Here is a 22,679-nt window from a genome sequence, read left to right as displayed (position 1 = left end):
AGGTTTTTTTTTGGATGTACTGTCAAGTCTTGAATGAGATATATATATATATATATATATATATATATATATATATATATATATATATATATATATATATATATATATATATATATATATATATATATACACAGAACATACAACTAAGAGAGCAGGAGACAAGAGTGGCGAGAGATGGGACGACACATATATATATATATATATATATATATATATATATATATATATATATATATATATATATATATATATATATATATATATATATATATATATATATCGTGTAGAACGCTGGCTCATTGTATTTATGGTTTTTCTATTTTATATACTGTATTCGAATAGTGAAAGACTGTTTTATATCTCTACTAACTACTGTGGATTTGATTCCTCTGACTTCTCACTCTCACCAACCTGCACTTGGCACGCGTGGTGGGTCTGCCAAAAATGTTGAGAGATGCCTTCGTCCTACAGTGGACTGAAATAGGATAAAATGGAGATGAGTGGGGAGGAAGGAGCTAGTGGTGTATGGGGGCTGCGAGGGAGGGGGGTGATCCCAGGAGGGATGATGGCAACACATGCATCAGCTCACATATAAATCGCGGAAATGATGACCTTATATTTGCAAAATGAGATTCTAACTACAGACCGTGTGACATTTCTGTCGGGCTCACAGACGCTGCTCAAACACAGGAGTACACGATGCTTGGTTCAGAGGCTAACTTGATCTGCAGTGAGGAAGACTTGGAGATGCTTTCTTTGCTTCCACCGCTGGATGGACTCCATGTGCTGGAACTCGGTGCAGGCATCAGGTCTGTCTCTCTCTATCTTTATCTGCCTAATGTGCCTTGTAGTCTTAATCGGAGGAGTACAAGGGTTGGAACTTTACTTTGTTTGCGTGCTTCACCAACATTCTGAAATACACCAAATGCATCATTTGGTGTATTTCAGAAAATGCTCTTGCAAGAGTACGTTCTGGTATATTCTGGTTCTGGTTTGGAGATGGTCTATGTTAAACATCCTTTGCACATGCAATATATTTTCCATGATGCAGATGTGAAATGTCTTGATTCAGTAAATTATGTAAATTTTAATTGAATTTGGTCTAAAGTTTCAAGATATATGAAATTAGCAGGTTCATGAGGTTACCTTGTTTATGTTCCAGTCTAAAACCATGGGTTATGATGCAGAAAACCCAGGTACATAATCACATACACCATATGTGCTTTCCATTGTCTAGGAGTCTAATTTATGCAAAAGTACACTGATGTGTGCAAGTATCTTTGTTATGCATGTGACAATGTAATGACAGTTTGGCAGTGTATATGCTGTTGCACAAAACGAGTGAGGGAATGAATGAAGAAGCAAATATAATCAAGAGGGGAGGAGGAAACACAGACACATGCAATTAAGAATGTTGGGCTGGGAAGAGTTAATAGGAGGGGGGGGGGAGAAAATACTGCGGGGATGTGATGTGAGATGGACGTGCACAGCTTTTTTAAAGCTCTGGAGGAAGAAGTGTGTTTGAACTACTTCTGGAAGGTATTTCCAGAAATGGAATAAACGAGGAACAAAAGATTGGAAGTGTTTGGGAAGTCTGGATTTTGAGCATTTTAAGGAGGAGGGGTTACTGGAAGAACATGTTCATCCTGGAGGAGCTGGGGAGGGTCAGAATACTAAGGTCAGAGGACAGGTGTGAGAAAAAAATAAACCGAGGCCACCGACCTGTCTGAAAGGTGAAAGGAACAGAGCTTGTGCTTCAGCCTCATCCCAGAAGATGCCAATAATGTTGAGAGCTTCAGATTCCACAGGAGACAGATGTCATACTTTTGCTGTGGATGGGTTATTCACTTTTTAGTATCTTTGTTCCATACTATTACCATGGCAGAAAACGTGGCAACTCTACACAAAATATTGAAGCAGAATTATTTTAATAGGTTGGCTTCATACCTCGATTTATTACCTCCTCCACTCGTGCAATCAAAGTGTTGCTATCAATGAAACCCTCTCATCTTCTCTTCTCTCCCAGTCGAAGCTGGAGTGCCCCAAGGCAGTGTCTTGCATGCAGTCTTTTCCTCACTTACATTATCATCATCAATGCTCTGGAAAACCCTCTCTTCCATTTTATAGTTTATTTCACATTGTGCATGCAATACCCCCTCCCCCACAAACAGGTAGGAAGGAGCTGATACTCTGAAAAGTGGAGCATGTCTTTTCATCCGAGCAAATCTCACAATCTCACCCAACCACTCATAAATGATAATTATCAAATTAATCCACATATATATTTCCAACCACTGGAGTAGGATCAGTTTCTTGAATGTATTGGCCTCACCATAAGCTATGGCATCTCTAGTGCTGAGCAAAACCAGCAGTAAAACCTGGCATCCTACATTTCTCAAAATAATTCCTTGGAAAATTTGGACTCACAGCCTCCAAGGCCTTTGTCCATAGCTCAATGGAAAAATGTTATCTGCTCCGGGTTGGCATCTTAGTACAACATATATCTCATCTGAATTCTGTTGAATCCAAACATCTCAATATTATTAGCCTCCACTTCAAAGAAGGCAAGGCACAAAGTCTGTGCCCTCACATTGCAGATAGATCAGTGACCTCTCTGTTATTTACCACCTCTTCTGGTTGAGCTCCCTCGGCTCCCACAACGTGTCGACACTCTCCAGTTCTTCTGGAATGCATACATTCTTCCTGTGAACCGCTCCTGCTTAAACTCCAAAAATCCTGGCTGACTTTCCACTTCAACTCATTTGTTCCTCTTTTGTGTCGGTTGTGGAACCACCTTCCTGAAGCTGGTCCATCACATTCTTCCTTCCAGGGCTTCAAGCATGTGGTTCACGACCATGTTAAGTCATTCACCATCCCTCCAAGCAATCTTTTCAATCCAGATTCTATGAGAAAACTTAAAGCATTCAATTCCAGCATTCTGCTGCTGAAGATACCGATGCAGAAAGTTGGCCATCCTGCTCCCAGGCTATACACTGTTATTTTATTATTGCCACAGCCTGATAGCTCTGCATATTTTTCAATCCGACACATGTGGTTGGCTGACGAGCACTAACTGATATTTATGTATCAGTCCTTTTACAGAAAAGATTGCTGATTCTGCAGCTCGTGTTACAACAGTGGATTGTGCAAATATGTTTTTTGCGAAAAAGCTCTCAAAAATGGAGAATATGAGGAATGTGGAGCATTTACAAGCTGATGTCACCAAGCTGGACTTCCCAAAGACCAAGTCAGTATGAGTGTATGCATAATACTCTTTCTTTTGCAATTTGTTATTAGATTTCATTTTAAAGGAGTTCCAGATAATATCTGCAATAAATTCAATAAAAAGGTGATTAGTCAACAAGGGGGGGTGGGGGGGGGAGGAGAGGAGAAAAAAAAGGAAAGCAGATGCGGCCATATTAAAACACAAAACCAATTTCACCATTGTCATTACCCCGCAATTGGTTCACTTTGCCTTGTCTGTCTACAGAATTTAGTTTGTGGTCGAGGAACAACTTCTTTTAAATTGAATGTTATATTTTGAACACAAATCGGAACGTGAATCGGAATACGAACCTGTGGTTGAGCGGGACTTTGGCTCTGAATTTGTCCCAATCACACATGCGCAGAGAACATCGATTGAGAATTTTTTTTGTGCTGTGTCTGCCCGTCTGGCAGTCAAACAAAATTGAAAATCATTCCAAATGGGAAACTTACTGTTTTTAAGGAAATCATAAAGAACACAAGCACCAGGTGTGAAGAACTAATGTCATGGGTTAAATGTTGTTGTTGTTGTTGTTCGTCTTTCGGCTGCTCCCGTTAGGGGTCGCCACAGCGGATCATCCGTTATGATCCGCACACTGATTTGGCACAGTTTTTACTCCGGATGCCCTTCCTGACGCAACTCTGGTCGCCTCTTACGACACAGTGATAAGGATTGGGTTTCACCATGATTCCGGGCTGCCCTACACCTTCTCATAGCGCGGCCCAGCGCAGAGCTCCCGTCATCAAGTGAATCTCCAACCCAAGCCTCCGAGTAGCCGGATTACAGGCGCACGCCACTATGCCCGGTGTAATGGGTTAAATAAGGTGGTGTAAAAAACGCTGCATCAATGGTGGTAAAATTCTGATAAATTGTTTTTCTACAACCTTAAAAATCTTTATTTAATTTCAATTGAATTATACACTTGAACACTGTAGACCATAAATCACCTTTTTGGTACTTTCAAACCCCTTCCGTTTAACAGTACTGCACTTGGACAAAATATTACGGCATTCTACGTCACCTCGAACAATCCAATTACAGAACGTGCCCATGTCGTTTATTTTATTTTTTTCTCGACTGTAGGGGTAATGTGTTCTTTGAACTGCAGTTCCTGATGTAAAAAGCTCACTTCACCCATATCAGTTCCCTTGCAGCCGGAATCCCAATAAAACACGATTGTTCACCTTTGTCCAACCAAGCCAAATCAGGTAGCAGGACCGTTCACTCCTGCTGTGCGAGCGCATCAGGAACCATTTCAACGGGGCTGGAAAAACAGGAAAACAAATTGCGCAAAAGTTCTTAAACATGAAAACAAATCATAATACTCGTATTTCAACAGCAAGCATCTGATGTTAGTGCTACATTTGATTATTTACTCATCTTTTTTTCATCATCGGTTGAAGCTTGAACTTTGAAAGCTTTTGTGGGTATGGTAACTGGGATGAGGAGGCCATATAAATTTGTCACGTTTTCAATAGAAAATAGATATAAGGGGAGGAGAGGGTTGGATGGGAAATTACCTCCGGATGTACCATCGAGATATCTACAGTATCAATGTGGAGTCTCCTCCATCAAATAAGGTGCTCGAACATCGTTTTTATTATGGCAAGTACAAATACACGTGACCTGTTTTTCTTTGGCGTTTGATTGAACCTTTGGAGCATGAGCCTGAACATCCTCTGAATCTTCAGATGAAGATGAAACATATCTACAGTTCTGCTTCATGTGCTTCCACCCAGGTTTGACCTCATTATTTCAAGCTTCCAGTTCATGCATTTGGAAGACGAAGAGCTAAAGGCATTAACAGCATGCCTGATTCGTTGGTTGCGTCCTGGTGGACATCTGTTTTTCCACGAGTTCTGCTCAAGACAGCCAGGTCAATTTTTTTGTCAATCTTTTATCCCTGGCTTTCCTCTTCTCTTTTTTTTTTCCTCATTATTAATACTAAACTCTACCTTGTTCAGTCATCCATCTTTGAGGTCTTCTTCCCAATTATGGTTGCATCACCTGTGATATCTATAATTTCATTCCAAAGCTAAGGGTTACTAATTTGGAATTATGACTGCTCCCCATCCCTCAACCCTGTTTTTCCCTTGCCAGGCTCCTGTGGCCACTCCCAATTAACCCTCTCCTTTCCACTTTCAACAACATCCCCACTCCTTCTGCTCTTATGCAAGGAATGGCGAAGAAACTCACCTCCAACTAATCAAAAACTGGGAGCAGATGTTACAATCATGGTTCCGACTGTGAATAGGTCGTGAGGGACCCAACAAGTTTTAACAAATATCAAGGATTGCTATACGTTGCCAATAAAGCCACGCATATAGCCAATGAGTTTTGGTAGAACATAGTATTTTGCATTTGGTATTAGAGGAATTGACCATAAAACTTCAATTGCCAACCATGCCAGATACCTCCAGAAATCGTAAGTTTCATGTTCACCCTTTCCGATTACCTTTATCATTTTAAGCGAGTATACTGTGATCTTCTTCTCTTCATGTTCTCTCGTCTGTAGCAACTGCCTGCTGGTTTGCATCATTGCAAGGAAGCATGGCTGGGCAGCTGACACAATGCCCCCCCCCCATAGGTTAGGGTAGGAATGTCAGGAATATGACCAGGATGTCAGCTATAACTCATATACTCATCATCAAAAGACAATGTCGGGTCTTTAATGTCCATAAGCTAATGCCAGCAGATGGAGCTCGAGTTGAACGTTCACCAGATGGATGGTGCCCACTCATTGATGCAACACCCTGCCTGTGAAGTCTGTAAAGCACCGAGTTTTCAGTTTATAGTTGAGCCAGGAATCAAACCCAGACGAGACACCTCCAAGGTAGCTGTACTACCTCTAAGCCATCCTGTCAAAACATTGTGATCATTATGTTGTATTACGAGAATAATTTAGGCAGACAGACAAGATAGCTCAGAAGTCATGCAGTTGCCTTTGAGTTGTCTGTTTTGATGCCAACCTGAGTATAATCCAATTACAAACTGCCATGTGCAGTCAGGATGATGCATAATGTTCTTTGGAGGGGTATAATAAGGAGGTTGTTACATCTGGTGCTATTTGTTTGTGCACGTTTAAAATTTCAGGAGGTAGCAATCTTCTTATTCACCTGCTCGTGCGGCAGGTGGATAGGGCTGTGGATGCAGTTTCCTTGGCGATGGGTTACAATCCTGGATGGGTCACCACTGAGAGTGCATGAAATTGTAATTTGTTTGGGGTGCCGGTGATAGCTCACCTACTCTTCATGAAGGACACTGTGGGATCTTCAACACACACCAACTAATGCAGGCTGGCAGGACACCCAGTTCAATGTCCATCAGAGGGACAGAACATGCAATGATACATCTCCCTGCCTGCAAAACAACAACATGACAGTTTAGAGCTGGACCGAGGTTCATACCCAGGCTCGACGGCTCAGAGGCGAGTGTGTGTCCCTCTAGGATATCCTGCCGACAGTGCCAGGTAACAATACTCTTTATAAATTTGTTTTGAGAAAGCAAGTCATTGAAGGTGACTTTATTCTCACCAAGTTCAAAATTCCTGCCCTAATTTATAGAATGATTACATCAACAGTATAGCCACACCTTGGTAATGATGCAGCCAGCAGAGTGAATTTTATTTATGAATGCTGCTTAAAAGTTCATTCCCCAGAAACATAAACAAGTGACTAATTTATGCTCCATTGTAGTTCTTGAAACCACCTTCAAACGTTTTCACAGAGCAATAACACTTTATCATGGCCACTGTCAGTATGCGTCGGAAGACAATTTGAACGATGGATTTTATCAACTGAAAGTTGTCACAGTTATGCGAATCGCCATTGGGAAGCAAAGTGAAGTCGATGTTTCATGAATTAGGCATCTTTTCCTTTGACGAAGGCCTAACATTCAAAATGCCGGCTTGACTTTGATTCCCACGACGCTTAGCATGGCTTAGTCAGGTTCCAGTTGATAAAACCTATCGTTCAAACATTTTGATTTGATTTGTTTTTATCTATTCACACAGACAGTACCTCAAGCCAGAAAACTTACCGCAAGCAAGCCGATTACAACCGATTCATGCAGGAAACCACTGAGGGACTGAATTGTGAAGCAGAAACGATGCATGGATTTGACCTGGTTTTCTCCAAATGTATGAACTTGAAGGTAAAACATCTTTTATTTCCCTGGGTATGAGAAGCGAAGAGTGCGGTTAAGCAATTGGTACACCAGTGTCTGCCTGTCTGTCCATCTGTCCGTGTGTCTACAAACGTCAGTTTATGATCGAGGAACAACTTCATTTCAATTGATTGTTCTATTTTGAACACAAATCAAGAACCTGGATCGCAAAGCAAACCTGCAGTTGAGCAGTACTTTGGCTCTGAATTTGTCCTGATCGCACATGCGCACAGACGAGTGCGAATTATTTTAGTCTGTCTGCCTGTCTGGCAGTCAAACAAAATTGAAAATCATTCCAAACAGGAAAATTAACTGTTTTTAAGGATGTCATAAAGGACACAAACAACAGGCACAAATAACGAATGTAACGTTTTTAATAAAATGGTGTAAAAGACGTTGCATCTACGGTGGTAAACTTCTGCATTTTTTTTTCTACCACCTTTAAAGTGTCCATTTTTATTTCAATTGAACTATATACTTGAACGACAAAGAATCAAAATCATCCTTTTGCCACTTTCAAAACTGTAAGATGTTGCCATAAGTTAATGGGGTTAGTGTTTTCTTGAGTTCCCTTGGAATCTGACCAGTCGTAATTCCTGTTATTGTGCTATTTGAAGCTTTAACAATATACATCCGGATCCTGAATAGCGAAGCTTGTGAGAAGCATGCCACGGCCAGGAATGTAGTAGATACCTGCTCTGATTATTGTTCAGAACGAACGATTTTGCCTTTTGCTTACAATAAACTTTGTTAATGGACTTCAAAGAGTGAGACGGACTTCTGCTGACATTACAGAAACCCTTCCATTTAGCAGTACTTGGGCATGTTAAATGAGTTGGTGTTTCAGACACTGTATCAACGGTGCTAAATTTCCAAATTTTTTTGCACAACCAAAAAAATCAGGGTTCTTTTTTAGTAACTACAAGTATCTTCACTGAAAACTAATTTATCGGGGTGAAATAAATGTAAGTTTGACGTTGAGATAAAGTAAAACAAAAATTAAACAAGTCCTACATCCTCAGACACACACTTTTAAACTGTGGCTATATTTTTTTAAAGAAATCATAAATTTTCACCACTGCATTCAGTTCAGGTTTGAAAAAAATTACTTTCCTTTCAAAAAAATAAGTAGCTCTGCAAAATAAGATGACGAAAACATAACGTACAACATATTCCAATAAATTAGAACAAATACGGTGAAAACAGCTTCAGGGAAAACCACTGTTCCAAGTGATGAAGACAATTGTCACAAGAACATCCAAATGGAAACCTCCGGACCGGAATCTATTGAGCAAAAATACCAAATTTGGCCTTAAAAGCTACCATGGAAGTATGTAAAATGGATTTTCCCAATTGAAAAAAATCTTCCTGGTTGACAAGGTGGGATGAAACAGGTTGTAGAAAATAGATAGATCATCATTTGGCAGTGGGGCAGTGGGACGTTAAGGCAGGAATTAGTCATTTGTTCAGAGTGCCACGGATAGCTCAACGACTCTTCGGGACACTGTGAGATCTTTAAATGTGAGAGCTAATGCTGGCAGATGGGACACCAGATTAACATCCATCCAAGAAATGGCACAAATTGATGAATCACCCTGCCTGTGAAACACCGAGATGACAGCTGGGTCGGGATTCAAACACCGGCTGGACAGCTTAGAGGAGAGTGTCCATATCTTGAGGCCATCCTGCCAGCCCCCTTGTTTATATTATTATCATTATGTCATTATCATTGGACAAAATTGACGGATTAATTTGTGGTTCAAATAATTTTGATGAAAAATATAACTTGAATGACAGAGCCTGGAGTCAGGATTGGAGGAAGATTCTCCTCTTGAAGAAGTCCTATAATTCAAACTTTTAGGTCTCACTATCTACCATGATCTTTCCTGGGAAACCCACATTTTCAACCTGGCCTCCAAAGCCAGTCGCTGACTGGGAACCCTCTGTTGTGCAGTCCTTCCTCAGCCCACCTGAGCTGCTGACCACATACAAAGATTTCATCCGCAGCCTGATGGAGTACTGCTCTCCCCTCTGGGCTAGTGCTCCTGCCTCTCACCTTTCTCTGCTTCACGTTGTGGAAACCAAGGCATTTAGGATCATTGGTATCTCCCGTGGTGAGGCTGAGTCTTTGGGCCTCTGACTCTCTCACCGCAGGCAGGTCGGTGGTCTTTGTCTTCTACCGTCTCCTTTCCGGTCTCGCCCCCACTGTTCTGTATGCAATATGCACCCCCCCGCCCCCCCATATTTCCACAGGACACTCAAGGTCTACCAGCAATCCCCTTCTGGTAAAACTACCAAAATCACGAATCACTGCTCACCTTCACTCTTTCATTCCACTTTTTCCCCACCTTTGGAATAAACTCCCTCACTCTGTTCAATCCCGTTCTTCCCCCCAGGTCTTCAAAACAGCTGTTCCCCACCACCTCTTATCTTCCCCCATCCAAAACCATGATCTTTTCTTCCACCGTTAATCCACCACAAACCCACCTCCTTCAAATTCCTTGCCTTCCTTCTCGAAAGTTCCCTGTCATGTAAGGTCCTGAAAGTCCCTGTGGTGTCCATGTTTTGTACCCCGTGTTCACTGCCCCCATCCGTCTCCCTTCCACGGATCTCCTAATGTCTCTGTTCCACACTGTTTTGTCCTTCCCTCTCCCACCCCTCTTCTCTCCTGCCCCCCTTGTTGTGCGTTGTATGTTAGCTCTCATACGAGCCTCGACAATGTATAAAAATAAAAATAAATTTAAAAAAGATTAAAATTGACAATCTTAATAAAAGCTCAGGCCAATTGGTTGAAAATTCATTATTTTTCAGATTTAAATTGATTTTAAAAGTTTGACCTTGAGTTGATCTTTGACCTTTTGACGTCAAAAATAGTTGCTTTCCAAATTCAACGATGCACTATGCAATTGCTGTTTAAATTTCAAGTTAATAGAATGTAAATTGGCAATTTTTCAGTTGAAAATTGGTGATTTTTGATGTTTGCATTTGAAATGATCTTTGACCTTTTGATCTCAAAAATAGTTGGTTTCCCAATTCAGTAATGCACTATGCAATTGCAATAAATCCCAAGTCAATCGGATGAAAATTGATGATTTTTAGATAAAATTTGATGATTTTAGAAGTTTAGCCTTGAGTTGACCTTTGGACTTTTGACCTCAAATAGTTGGTTTGCCATTTCCATGATGCACTATGTAAATCCTGTTCAGTTTCAAGTCAATCAGATGAAAAAGGATTTTAGAAATTTTATCTCAAGATGAGCTTTGACCTAAAAATCAAAAGGCTTCTCAGTAGAGACGACCTCCACAACCTGGTAAAGTTTCATGACGATCAGTTAAGAATTGTGATTGACAAACAAACACACAGAATAACAAGAAAAAGACGTCGTGCGCTGCATGATACTTGCAAAATGTACTCCCCCTCAAAGGTTGCCATGGATACATCAAATTGTCCATTTTATTAAAATTAAAATTCACAATCTGAATCAAAGCTCAGGTCAATCGGATGAAAATTGATTATTTTTCAGATTGAAATTGATGATTTTAGAAGTTTGACCTTGAATTGACCTTTGACCTTTTGATCAAAAATAGTTTGTTTCTCTTTTCAGTAATGTATTATGCAATTGCTGTTTAATTTTCAAGTCAATCAGGTGAAAATTGATGATTTTTCAGAGAAAAAAATCATGATTTTGGAAGTTTGACCTTGAGTTGACGATTGACCTTTTGACCTCAAAAATAGTTGGTTTCCAAATCCAGTGATGCATCATGCAAATATTGTTCAAATGTCAAGTCAATCGGCTTTAAAATGACGATTTTAGAAACCCGACTCCAAGATGACCTTTGACCTTTGACCACAAAATCAATTGGCTTCTCATTTGAGACCACTTCTACAACTTGGTAAAGTTTCATGAGATCGGTTTGGAATTGTGACCTGTCGGCAATAAACAGACAGAATAACAAGAAGACGACGTCGTGCAGGGCATGATACTTGCAAAATCTATAAATCTAATTTGATCTCAAAAATAATTGGTGATTGAATTTAATGACCAAATTTGCAAATCCTATTCAAATTTCAAGTCAATCAGATGAAAATTGAGGATTTTAGAAATCCAGCCCATGTTGACCTTTTGGCCTATGTTTACCTCAAAAACAATTGGTGGTTCAATTCAGTGTTGAAAAAGTTGTGTGTCTGTGGGGTATAAGGTTTTGTGTTTATAAATAAATCAATACTTAATTGTGGTATGTCCACCGTGGAGCTGTTATTATGTGCATAAATAGATAAATAATCCAAAATTCCACGTTGATGGTGGAGATGATAAAGTGGATATTAATAAATAATGGTTTCTGAAAGCACATGTAATTATTCTTGCATTCTCCCATAAATTGTTTTTTTTATTAAAATCGCCAAAATTCTGAAATAAAATCGTGTCCCATAAATTTTAGCTCTAATCCCAAAAACATTTGACGTGCCTCATACCTATACATTATTGCTTTCACGTGCTGAATATGAAAGACATACAAAAGCCACTTTTGAGTAGAGGCTGCAGATGGACACCTGGACAGACGGGCTGACTGACAGCACCCAAAATACATGCTCCAGCCGGTCTGTCGCCTGGTCGAGGGCTAAAAATGAAACAACAACATGGAGAGATGTGAGCAGGATAAAGTCGCATGAAGATGTATTGGCTATACAACCAAAGGTAAATTGAACACCAATGAACACGTTTATTATTTTAATGTAACTGAGGCAGTGAAACCGCTGTTCAAATCATCACCATTCTCCTTATAGATACAGTGTTAATCCTAATGAGTCTGCTGTATAAATATCCCCCAATCACGGACTCCATCTTTATATTTACTTCTCGGTGTTGAGATTATTCCAAGGTTGTGCCTCCCCTGACCTTCAGAAAAGGACTAAACAAGGACATGCCCTGGGTTTGCTTGCACACAACTTCCCCATGATGCAGAAATAAACATTGTGTCACAAGTGAAAAATTTCACTGCTCTTTCTTCCTGTTCCTTGCAGCACAAAGAGGAGCGACTTCATTTCTGTTGGCTACTGAAAAAAGTTATCCGCACTGGCAATAACTGCTCTTTGGAAGAGTTCCTGGAAAAAGAACGATTCTCAAGAAGGAAAATCTCACACATAGAATGGATGTACGGGCAAGGATTTCTGAGTGCCGGGGGGCTTGATACGACCCAGGTAAAAGGACACCTTGTCATTTCGAATTTCATGCAAGTAGTTTCATTTTACAATTGAATGCTTTCATACAGAAGTCACTCTGTGTTGGTAATTCAAGTCTTTCTTTGTCTGTTTGTCCTTCGACAAGATAACTCAAAAATGGTGACTCGGGTAATTCTGATAATTTGCATCAATATGTATCCTACGCTGGCATAGACATGAATAAGTGTTTCGCGTGATCGTTCATCATTGCAAGCAGTTACTACAAATAAGTCACAAAGATCAATTTCGCACATCTTCTTGCGGACATTCCATTGTCACAATACATTGGCCTGGAAGGATGGCCTCGAGGTAAGCACACTCACCTCTCAGCCCTCTAGCTCGGCTTTGAATCTTGGCCCAGCTATAAACTGTAATCTCAGTGTTTCACAGGCAGGTGCAGCTATTTTACGCACACGTTGACATAATATTCTTTAATTCCCTAAAAGTAATATTTTTAATTCAATGCAATGACAACTAAGCATCATGCATGAACAGTCACATAATTACAATATCACAAATACAGCAGAAGAGGCCATTTTGATGCAGATATTTGTATCACTGACAATCAGTGGCGTACTGAGAGGGGGTGTGCAGAGGGGGGCATTTGCCCCCAGGCGCTGGATTCCAGGACAGTGGGGGGTGGGGGAGGTGTCAAATTCACAATCAGCTTAACAACTTCACCCAGAATTTATCTATTGTCATAAAATTATGGCTCATTAAGATTTTGTGTCAAGTGTGATAATGTCACATCAAATATTGGTATATCAGCAGAAATATCATGCCTTGGGAAATGCCTTGTTTTTCAGTGTTAGATTTATTAAAATAAAATACTAGCGAGGTACCAGTGCAAAACATGGGACCCACATCATCACGAACCCTCTCCAATCATGGTGTCCTGGTAAAAGTGAACCGTATAATTATGAACCCTCTCGAGTCATGGTTTCTCGGCGGCAGATTCGCTACGTCGAAGCATCACATGGCATTTGGCTGGCATGGTACAGAACAGGGATCATTATAGTGGGCAACTTAGCATAACAATTGTGCATTTTGTGAGGAAAGCACCAAATTTGGCACACTAGTAGCCTATCATATTATGAACAGATTTGGATATTGGGCCATCTCAAATTCAGCTGCTGATGGCTGTGGCAGCCATTTTCCACTGCCATCAAAAATTTTGAGATGGCCCAGTATCCAAATCTGTTCGTAATATGATAGGCCACTAGTGTGCCAAATTTGGTGCTTTTCTCATAAAATGCACAATTGTTATGCTATATTTAGCTAAGTTGCCCCACTATTATGCCAGGTCACGGTGATGACATAGGCTTGAGAGCTAACAGCCAAGGAAAGGCAATAGAGGAAAGAGAAAGAAAGGATGTGTGGGAGAAAGAGATTGAAATTTTAATATAAAGATCCTAGTTTCAATGTCTATGACAAGTGGGGTTGGAGATTTGGGGGAGGTAGGTGGGGGGTTGGGAGGGGACAAATTTTTGTTTTGCCCCCCAGGCACCAGACACCCTCAGTATGCCACTGCCGAAAACTCAAATTCATGAACATTGATCTCGCTGAAGTCCGATTTATATTTTTCATGACTTTCTTAAAGGAGACTACCAAGTTGTCATCTCATAGGTTGTCATCCACATCATCCAGCAGCTCAGGGTCTATATCAGATTCTAATAATGTCTGCATATTCTAAAGCAAGTGTTCTACTGACATGTTTCTTGAGCAGATGTTATCAGACAATCCATTCTAACTGCAAAACAATGTCTTGCTAGCATGAATTTTTATCCCCATGCTTTTTGAAGAAAAAAAACGAGGGGATATTGTATGTAATCGGTTTTGTCTGTCTCTCTGTTTGTCCGTCCATCCATCCACACAGAGACATCCACACAGAGACAAGTTCTCATCCACACAGAGAAGACTACACATCACTGTTCTAAGTATGTTAGATAAAGAACCAATTTGATTGGACAAACTGTGCATCAGTAAAACTGTATACCACCACAAAATACATCTTCATGGCAAGCTACATACCTTAATCCTCCATGATCATCAGGTCAGAAGAGTAAGATTGGTTCTGTGAGAAAAAGAGGGCTGCATGCAACTAAGACCATCAAGCATATTGGAGGGTCATTCCTACGATGCTGCGGTGAAGGTTTACCTGTGCAAGAAGCATTGAAAGGAGGATGTCATCAACAGAGCAAAGTGATTTTTACAACCAGCACATTAAAAGAGAAGCTCTTGAGTCATACCACATACAACCAGTAGTGGTGGTAGACAAACAATTGACTGGGCGGTGTAGGCTCAATTAAATAATTAGCCACGGTGAAGCCAACACACAAGCACAAAAGAGAATGCTGTATTATTGTCAAAGAGATTTTCCAATATGTTGGGTCAACCACGCCACAATATCTTTTCCCAAGTGTTTGTTCCACCATGTCATATACAGCCAATTGGTGCATAATATTAATGTAAAAACAAAAGCATGGCTAACTGTTCTGGAAGCAACAAAAGTTCTAAAGCTCGATAACTTCCCATATATAGTGTTGAATATCTGTGCTCCATCACTGGTTCCTCCTTGGCTAAGCCATTGGAGTTCAGCTCATAACACTAGCATTTCTCCAAACCAGGTGGAAAACAATCCATTGTATTTGGACTCGATTTGTAACTGACATATTCAAATTTTTTAAAGACTAAATATGTTGATGGATGTGTGAGTTCAGAAAATGTTTTGTGTACTCAGGAGTTGATGTCCCTGCTGAATCTCAAGCCAGGAGAGAAGGTGTTGGATATCGGGTGTGGAATTGGTGGTCCAGCATTGTACATGGCTAAGGTATTGTCAACCAGCCATTCGTTGGTTTCTGTTTTTTCTTAATTGTAAAATGTAAAAACCTTGGTTTACAGTAAAAGTTTACAACTGAAAAAAGCTGGACTTTCTCGACGGTAAAATTAACGTTTCGGTGAGTATCCACCCGCCTTGGTCGTGGGAGATGTTAATGTGATGGAGAAGCTTGAGCATTGCCACGTGACCTCGGCAGTTGGTAAGGTGAGTTGATCTGTAGACCAATCCGGGCATCATGCGACGATTGCAGACAGCATGGAAGAGATGTTAAAGCTTTTTCCCATGTAGGTAACAGATGAAATCGCAAACCACCATTTTTGTTGAGAGATGGTGATTCAACTCTTTCCCAAATGGATTCCTTTACACCTCGAGCAAACCACTCTTTTTTTTTTCTCCGTCTAAGATGACCACTTGACTGTTGTGCCACTTTAGACAGAGAAAAATGAGGGAAGCAGGGGTTGAGGGCAAAAAGTAAACAAGGGACACAGACAAACAGGCAAAGACAGATGGCCGGGCATGATAATATTGAACACGAAAATAAAACGCACAGAATAATTGAGGATGTCAGGTTGATATGAGGCCAACTAACAGCACCATTGCACAGATCTATGAGGAACTCGTGAGTTCATAGAACACAATGCCCCATATTCTGTATTCAAGAAAATACAGAAGGGCTTTCCCATTCATTGGGATTACATTCTTGAAAATCCACAAATCTGCAAACACACAAATCTGCAAACTTAGGGTGTAAGGGGGAAAATAGGGTTTGGGACTTCAGATTTAAAAATTGTCCAAACTGCACCTTTAATTGACATGTTTCTGCATTGTTTTTGTGCTATTTGTTTTCATGAATAAAATAGTTATTGAGGACAAGAATAAAGTATTATTTCCTGTATTAAGAACATAAAAGAAAGTTTATTTTCTTGAGTTTTTAAAAACATGAAACTTACCTTGAATTACAATGATGATAAACTTGATACAATAATGCGATGGCGATGATAAAGACAAACTTATGGAGTTGATGGTGATGGTGGTGTTGAGTGGTTTGATGGGGTTACTACATTGACTGCTCATGTTGATTTGGTGAATCAATGTGGAAAATAGTTTGCCAACCTGCGATTATTCAAACGCATTGTCAGAAAACCGCAATCCTTGCCTCAATAAATTCATCGCGATAAAGTGAATCTGTGAGGAGGAAGCCTGTGAACGGCAAGGCCATCCTGTACTTCATTTTAATTACATATTGATTTTAAAGATCGTTTCAAAAACATCCGGAAGTTTAGGGCGACTGAAGCAGTCTTCAACAACAACCGCCCTTATACACTATAATAAGACAACGTAGAGTCCCAATTTAGGAGATGAAGACTTTATTGATCACCATAAAACACAGTGTCAATCAGCACTGTACATACCCATAATTGCAGCGTCTTTTTCAACCCATTACATAGGTCACTCCCTCTTATGCTATATATCGAGTTCAGCATGGTTCTTGGAAATATTATAAAGGCTATTTGTGCTCTCCAATCTTCAAGGACACCAGGAACCTGACATTCGTGGGGAATATGTTCAGCGAAAACCCCACGAATTTAGAAACCGCGAATGTGGGGGCATTGTTTCAATGAGAAATGGGGGGATAGGTTCCAGGGATTTCCCAACCCATGAATGTCGGGGTAAAATCCGTGAGTGAGAGGGGGGATAATCTGCGAGTCGCAGTGGTTCCTGGTTCCTGAAAAAGGCCACAAATAGCGACACCACCAAAGTCGGGAATTGGTACAATGGGGACAAGGGGGGATAATGTCATCAGTTCACAGCAGTTCCTGGTTCAAAGGGTAAAGTTTTTAAAATTTTAAATGTTTTTGACCACGAATGCATGATTACAGTTTCATTAAAGATGCTTACAAATAAAAAAAAAATCACAACACCAGGTACCATTTCCAATTTATTGAAGAATGCATTTTAAAATCTCTTATCCATACCTTACCTTTCCACGAAACGAAAAACAACATCATCATCATGTACCGTTTCAATTTTTAGATCCTCGTGGAGGATCTCTAAGTCTTACTCACGTTGTTGTTCTTTATCTTCTTCTTGTGTACTTTTGTGTTTCACAGCCTCCAGTTTTTATCGAAACTTCCTGAAACTTTGCATATATATGTAAAAATACCCCGCGCAGACAGGAACCATCTCGGATTTTGAAAATTCCTCCTACAAAAAAAGTTATGACGTCAAAATATCTCCGCTAATGGAAATCGCCTAAAAAATTATCTCAGAAACTAGGTAAGCTTTTTGAATTCTGGTTGCAGAAATCGAACAGGGCATTAGCAAAGATGAATTACCGCACATATGATACATCACTATGACGTAATATCAATTTTTATGACGTCATTCCTATTTTTTGACATTTTTTGTTTCACAACCCAGACTTTTTATCGGATCTTCGTGAAACTTGCCATGTATATGCAGAAAGCCCACTCGCAGGCAGTAACCATCTCCGATTTTGGAAATTCTTCCTTGAAAAAAGTTGACATCATAATGTCGCTGCTAATGGAAATCGCCTTTACCATTATCTCTGAAACTCGGCAAGCTGTTTGAATTTTGTTTGCGGGAATCAAACCGGGCATTAGCACAGATAATTTATCGCAAACCTGTTATATCACAATGACGTCATATTCGTTTTTATGACGTCATCATTAAGAGGACGAGGATTTTAGCTCATTTGAGCTTGTTTAATAAACAAACACAGCACAGGTAACTTTGCAAAATGATGATTATGATGATGATGAAGATGAGGTGCGGTGGGTGTAATAAGTCTTGAAAGTTTATATTACCCCCTGCTCGAGCGGCTGGGTGAGGGAGGTAGTGTTCGGCAGCAGGAACATGACCTCAACATTCGGGTGAGCACCGTTCAGGTCCCTGGGGTCACCAGGAGTGGTCAAGCAGCAGGAGTACCTTGAAGGAAAAGTTATTTCCTGCCAGGTATCTCTCAACCTGAGGAACTAAACAGCTATGGAACCAGTCCATAGAAAGCTCAGACGTCACACATGCCTTCCTGGTCGCCTTCCAGTACATGGGCAGCGCTTGCTCGTTTTTGTTTTTCAGCGCACGTGGGTTCAGAGAATCATAGAGAAACAAGGGCTTTACCATGAAGTCGCCTTTGGCGTTTAGGCAGAGGAGAAGTGATACCCGGTCCTTTGCGGCCTTCAAGCCGGCTAGTTTTCACTCGTGCTGTAAGGTGAACATTCTGGTTGGCTTCTTTTTCTAAAACAAGCCGATCTCATCAGCATTAAAGACCTGCTGCGTCAGGTACGAGGCTCGCGAGTTCTGCAGGGAATGCCTTGGCTGTGTCGTGGTCCTTGGAGGCACGCTTCCCGACGAGCTTGATGTTGCGTAAATGATTTCGCGCCTTGAAGCGATGAACCACTCCCTGCATGCTGTAAACAGGCTGGAGGTGCCGCTTGTACCCGCCACGCTCGTGCTTCCACCACCTGTGCCAGAGAGATGGTCATGCAGGAGCTTCGCCTTCTCCTGTATCAGTGGTCCGCTTAGAGGCATACCCTTTTTAATGTTATCCTCGATCCTTGGGAACAATTTTCAAAGAAAGAACGGAGCGAGAGGCAATACCCAGGTCAGAGCAATGGGGTGAGAATGATGGCGATTAAGGACATGGTGAGTAGTCTGCGCATTGTTTGTGGGGGATGTTTACGGGTGATGCTGTATTCAGCAGCTGAGAATAGATGTGGTGAGCGATGTCATTGTGAAATTAGTCCGTATGTAGCAAGCTGCTAATTACACCAATAGATATGCTGAATGTTTCCATTCCTTAACTCACAGGACATTGTCTTTCCTATCGACAGGTAGATTATGCTGAGAATTTTTTTAAATGTAACAGCTCAGAATGTGCTGTTTGTAGCAAGGTGGTGATCTACACTAAGATGCACTGAATGTTTCCATTGTGTAATGTCTGTATGTGGCGACCTGGTTTTTGTACATCAATAGATGCTGTTAGTGTTTTCATTCTGTAAGCATACATGTCAAGTTGGAGGTGACAAAAAATGGGTTGGTGGGCCTCAAAACAGGGTCATATATTTATTAGACAGGATCAGAAGTAATAGTATGTGTGGAATCCTGGAGGATGGTGACATGCCTTTCGGTGAGAGAAAGCTCATGACGTCACACAGCCAATTGACTCGAAGGATACATTGCGTATTGGCTACAGGTTGCTCCAGGGGTGTGTTTGTGTGTTCCATTAACAATCGGCTTGTAGAGTGCTTGTCAAGTGTCTTAAAGCAATCAAGCAAGCACCCAAACGAAACGCTGGCTGTTTGGTAACTGAACAGGTTCCGGGTGTGTTCCATTATCAATAAGCTTGCTATCGCTTGCCAAGCCAGCCATTCCTTATCAACAGCGTTGAATGGTGGAATGCTTGATTGAGTGCTTAAGCCACTTGGTGAGAACTCTACAAGAAACTTGGTAACTGAACGCATCCCAGGTCTAACAGTCTGTGTGTCAATCCTTGAGAGTGGAATGGAAGCAAAATATTGCATTTTTTAAAATGGATCGAACTTTCCATCCAATGCGGGTTTTGACGAAACTAAAACAAGTCTGTGGGTTTTCACAAACAAACCGAGTTAAATCCATGAAATCCAGATCACTTGCCATCTATGATAGGTGCTGTAAGTTTTTTCTTTCTGTAAGTAACTCACAAGGGATGGCATCACACGGAATGACGTGTTGCCCTGGTGAGACATCCCGCAAAACTATGTTTATGCCGCGAAGCTACAATACACGTACAGGAAGCAGGTCATGTTCGCGGCTCATGGAAGATGTGTTTTTTTTTTGTGTACGTCCAATATTGTACTGTACTTACATCCAGCTGCTTTGTGCATGGCTCATGGAAGATACGTTTTCGAACTATGTTATGCTCGCGGCTCGTGAAAAAAATTTTGCCGTGAAAACCGCGGATACGCGAAGAAATTTCCCACGAATGTAGGAGCATGTCACAAATTATCAACCGCGAATACACGGAACCTGCGAATGCTGGTACCCTGAATGTCGGGGTCCGGGTGTATCTTGTTCAATTTAAATAAAGGTTTAAAGAGGTTTAAAGGCATTTCTTGTTTGGAAAGTTTCTTGTTTGGAAAGATTTTCAATGTTGTTTGACTTCCAAGCAGACAGACAGAATATAAATATTATGTCACTCCCTGTTTGCGCATGTGTGTTCGGGACAAATTCAGAGCCAACATAAGCTCAAATGACACACTTGTCTTCCTATTCATGTTCCGATTCATGTTTAAAATATAACATTCACTTTAAATGAGGTTGTTCCTTGATCATAAACTGATAAGATAGACAGATGGATGGACGTACTTGAACCAATTGCTCAACCCTGCATTTCGCTTCATGTTGGTGGGGTAATAATTTGGATGCAATGGTAGATACAGCAGGTCTAATAATAAATGGCATAATAAATACATTATGTTGTGCCTGCTGCCCTACCTGGGTTGAAGACATTAAACACTGATAGCGTTTTTCATAACGACTGACATGGCTTTGAACACAGCATTTAAAAATTATGAACAAACAAACATGTTCATTGTATTTTCAGGCGTATGGGGTTGAAGTTCTGGGTATTGACCTGTGCTTATGTGCCATTGAGATCGCACAGAACAGATTGATGGAAAAAAATGTCCCAAAGGTAAATCCTATCTTCTCCTCCATTTACAACCACTGCCACATCATTATCTTTCATGTTTAAGCTCGGAAATATCAGCTGATAATTCATGTTTGCACGAGTATGTAGAAATGTTCGATGCATTATGTCCTGTGTATGAAATAATCCACTATGTTTGATTAAGTTTTTGTATGAAATTTTGAACGAAAACATAAAGTTATTAAAATTCTAATATCCACTTTTAAAATAGAAATGTTATTGACAGGTGTTATGGCTCATGTAGGAGCTATGGAACTTGGGGGAAGTGACATCACTTGCCGGAGTACTCTGGGTACCATCGACATAATCTTTATGACATCGCTTTTCTCCCTGCACTCAGTGGGGCAATCAAGGAGGAATTTCCTCCCCACCATGGATGCCAATCTATGGGGGGGGGGGGGTTTCTTCCTGTGGTCTTTCAATTAAATGCTGAGCATCATGTCAGGAAGCAGTACATTCTATTTTATAAAGTCTTTAGTATGACTCGACCGACTGAGGTTTGAACCACCGACCTCCCAGATTCAGAGCAGAAGCTCCAACCATGATGCTACCAAATCTGGTAATACTTGTATAATCACATTGCCTTTAGATGCAAAGTGAAGATATTTGTCGCAAACTGTACAATAAATGAATACAATCTATCTTTCAGGTAATATGATTGTGCAAGTATTATGATTGCTGTTTGGAGAGCAATTACGTCTTAAACATACAAGTCTCAGTTCCTCTCCAAGAGAAGTCCATTCAAGTTGTAGTTTACTTTCAGAAACGAATGATCAATTAGCTTCTTCAAGTAACTGTTAAAGAAAGGTTTGGGATACCAACAACATGCCGTTAATGTCTTTAAAATACTAAGGAATCCATGTTTATGGCTAAAACAAGGATGTACTGAACAGTACGACACCTCAGCTACCTCCTGAATATTTTCTCATCTTCCTACCGAGCGATAATTTGGCATAGTCTCTGCTTTCGTCTTGTCTGCTTTGCCGTGGTGAGCAAGGAGGTTTCTGTGCAATGCATCCACACTCAACAAATAAATGGTCCTTAATTCGGAGTCATGATATCAGTGTTGGAAAGTATATGAAAGAACAGTTGGTAAACATACCATTGAACCCAGTGATGCCTCACCAGTAATAATAAGCAAACACAATAGGTCGATAATACAATTTTTCAACATTCCCGCAACAAAAGGCGACACCATAAATGCCATGAAGATGCGCACTCGTGTAACTGAACAAGTATTCTTGATCACTTTGTCTTAATAGCCAAAGTATTCATGATCACTCCTGTAATCGTATTTCTCCCTTTCAACAGACAAATTTTTACAGCGTCCACTATGTACATTCTTCGCCCAGCCAAATATTCATTCAAACTTATGAAGTTTAAGATAAACATCCATAACGAGAACGGCACTTGGTAGATCATATCCCTCTGTCAGGCTGAACAGTTTACGTGTTCTATCCCGCTGGTAGTCTGGATCTACA

General features: G+C 40.6%; 1 protein-coding gene and 1 pseudogene across 4 annotated transcripts in view; one reads left to right on the top strand and one right to left on the bottom strand.

The window, feature by feature from the left end:
• Window positions 1-22,679, top strand: part of LOC147022694 (uncharacterized) — a 46,664-nt gene that overhangs the window by 8,240 nt on the left and 15,745 nt on the right. For 2 of the 4 annotated variants that reach the window (XM_085887476.1, XM_085887477.1), the window contains exons 2-10: window positions 674-809; window positions 3,092-3,247; window positions 5,005-5,141; window positions 7,278-7,417; window positions 12,452-12,628; window positions 14,526-14,586; window positions 14,703-14,851; window positions 15,390-15,479; window positions 21,094-21,183. In XM_085887476.1, the coding sequence (XP_085743602.1) occupies window positions 700-809; window positions 3,092-3,247; window positions 5,005-5,141; window positions 7,278-7,417; window positions 12,452-12,628; window positions 14,526-14,586; window positions 14,703-14,851; window positions 15,390-15,479; window positions 21,094-21,183 (1,110 nt within the window). In that variant the 5' untranslated portion in view covers window positions 674-699. Of the gene's footprint in view, window positions 1-673; window positions 810-3,091; window positions 3,248-5,000; window positions 5,142-5,365; window positions 5,691-7,277; window positions 7,418-12,451; window positions 12,629-14,525; window positions 14,587-14,702; window positions 14,852-15,389; window positions 15,480-21,093; window positions 21,184-22,679 lie in introns of those variants that run through there. The other 2 variants (XM_085887479.1, XM_085887478.1) reach the window with 2 other exon arrangements.
• On the bottom strand, window positions 3,932-4,072 carry LOC147022695 (signal recognition particle RNA; annotated as a pseudogene).

The sequence above is a fragment of the Eptatretus burgeri genome, chromosome 7, assembly GCF_056783735.1.
Source record: "Eptatretus burgeri isolate ZD-2024b chromosome 7, Ebu_testis_v1, whole genome shotgun sequence".
In the NCBI taxonomy this organism is placed as follows: domain Eukaryota; kingdom Metazoa; phylum Chordata; class Myxini; order Myxiniformes; family Myxinidae; genus Eptatretus; species Eptatretus burgeri.
The sequence above is the reverse complement of the archived record's forward strand: the minus strand, read 5'-3'. Positions and strand labels throughout refer to the sequence as shown.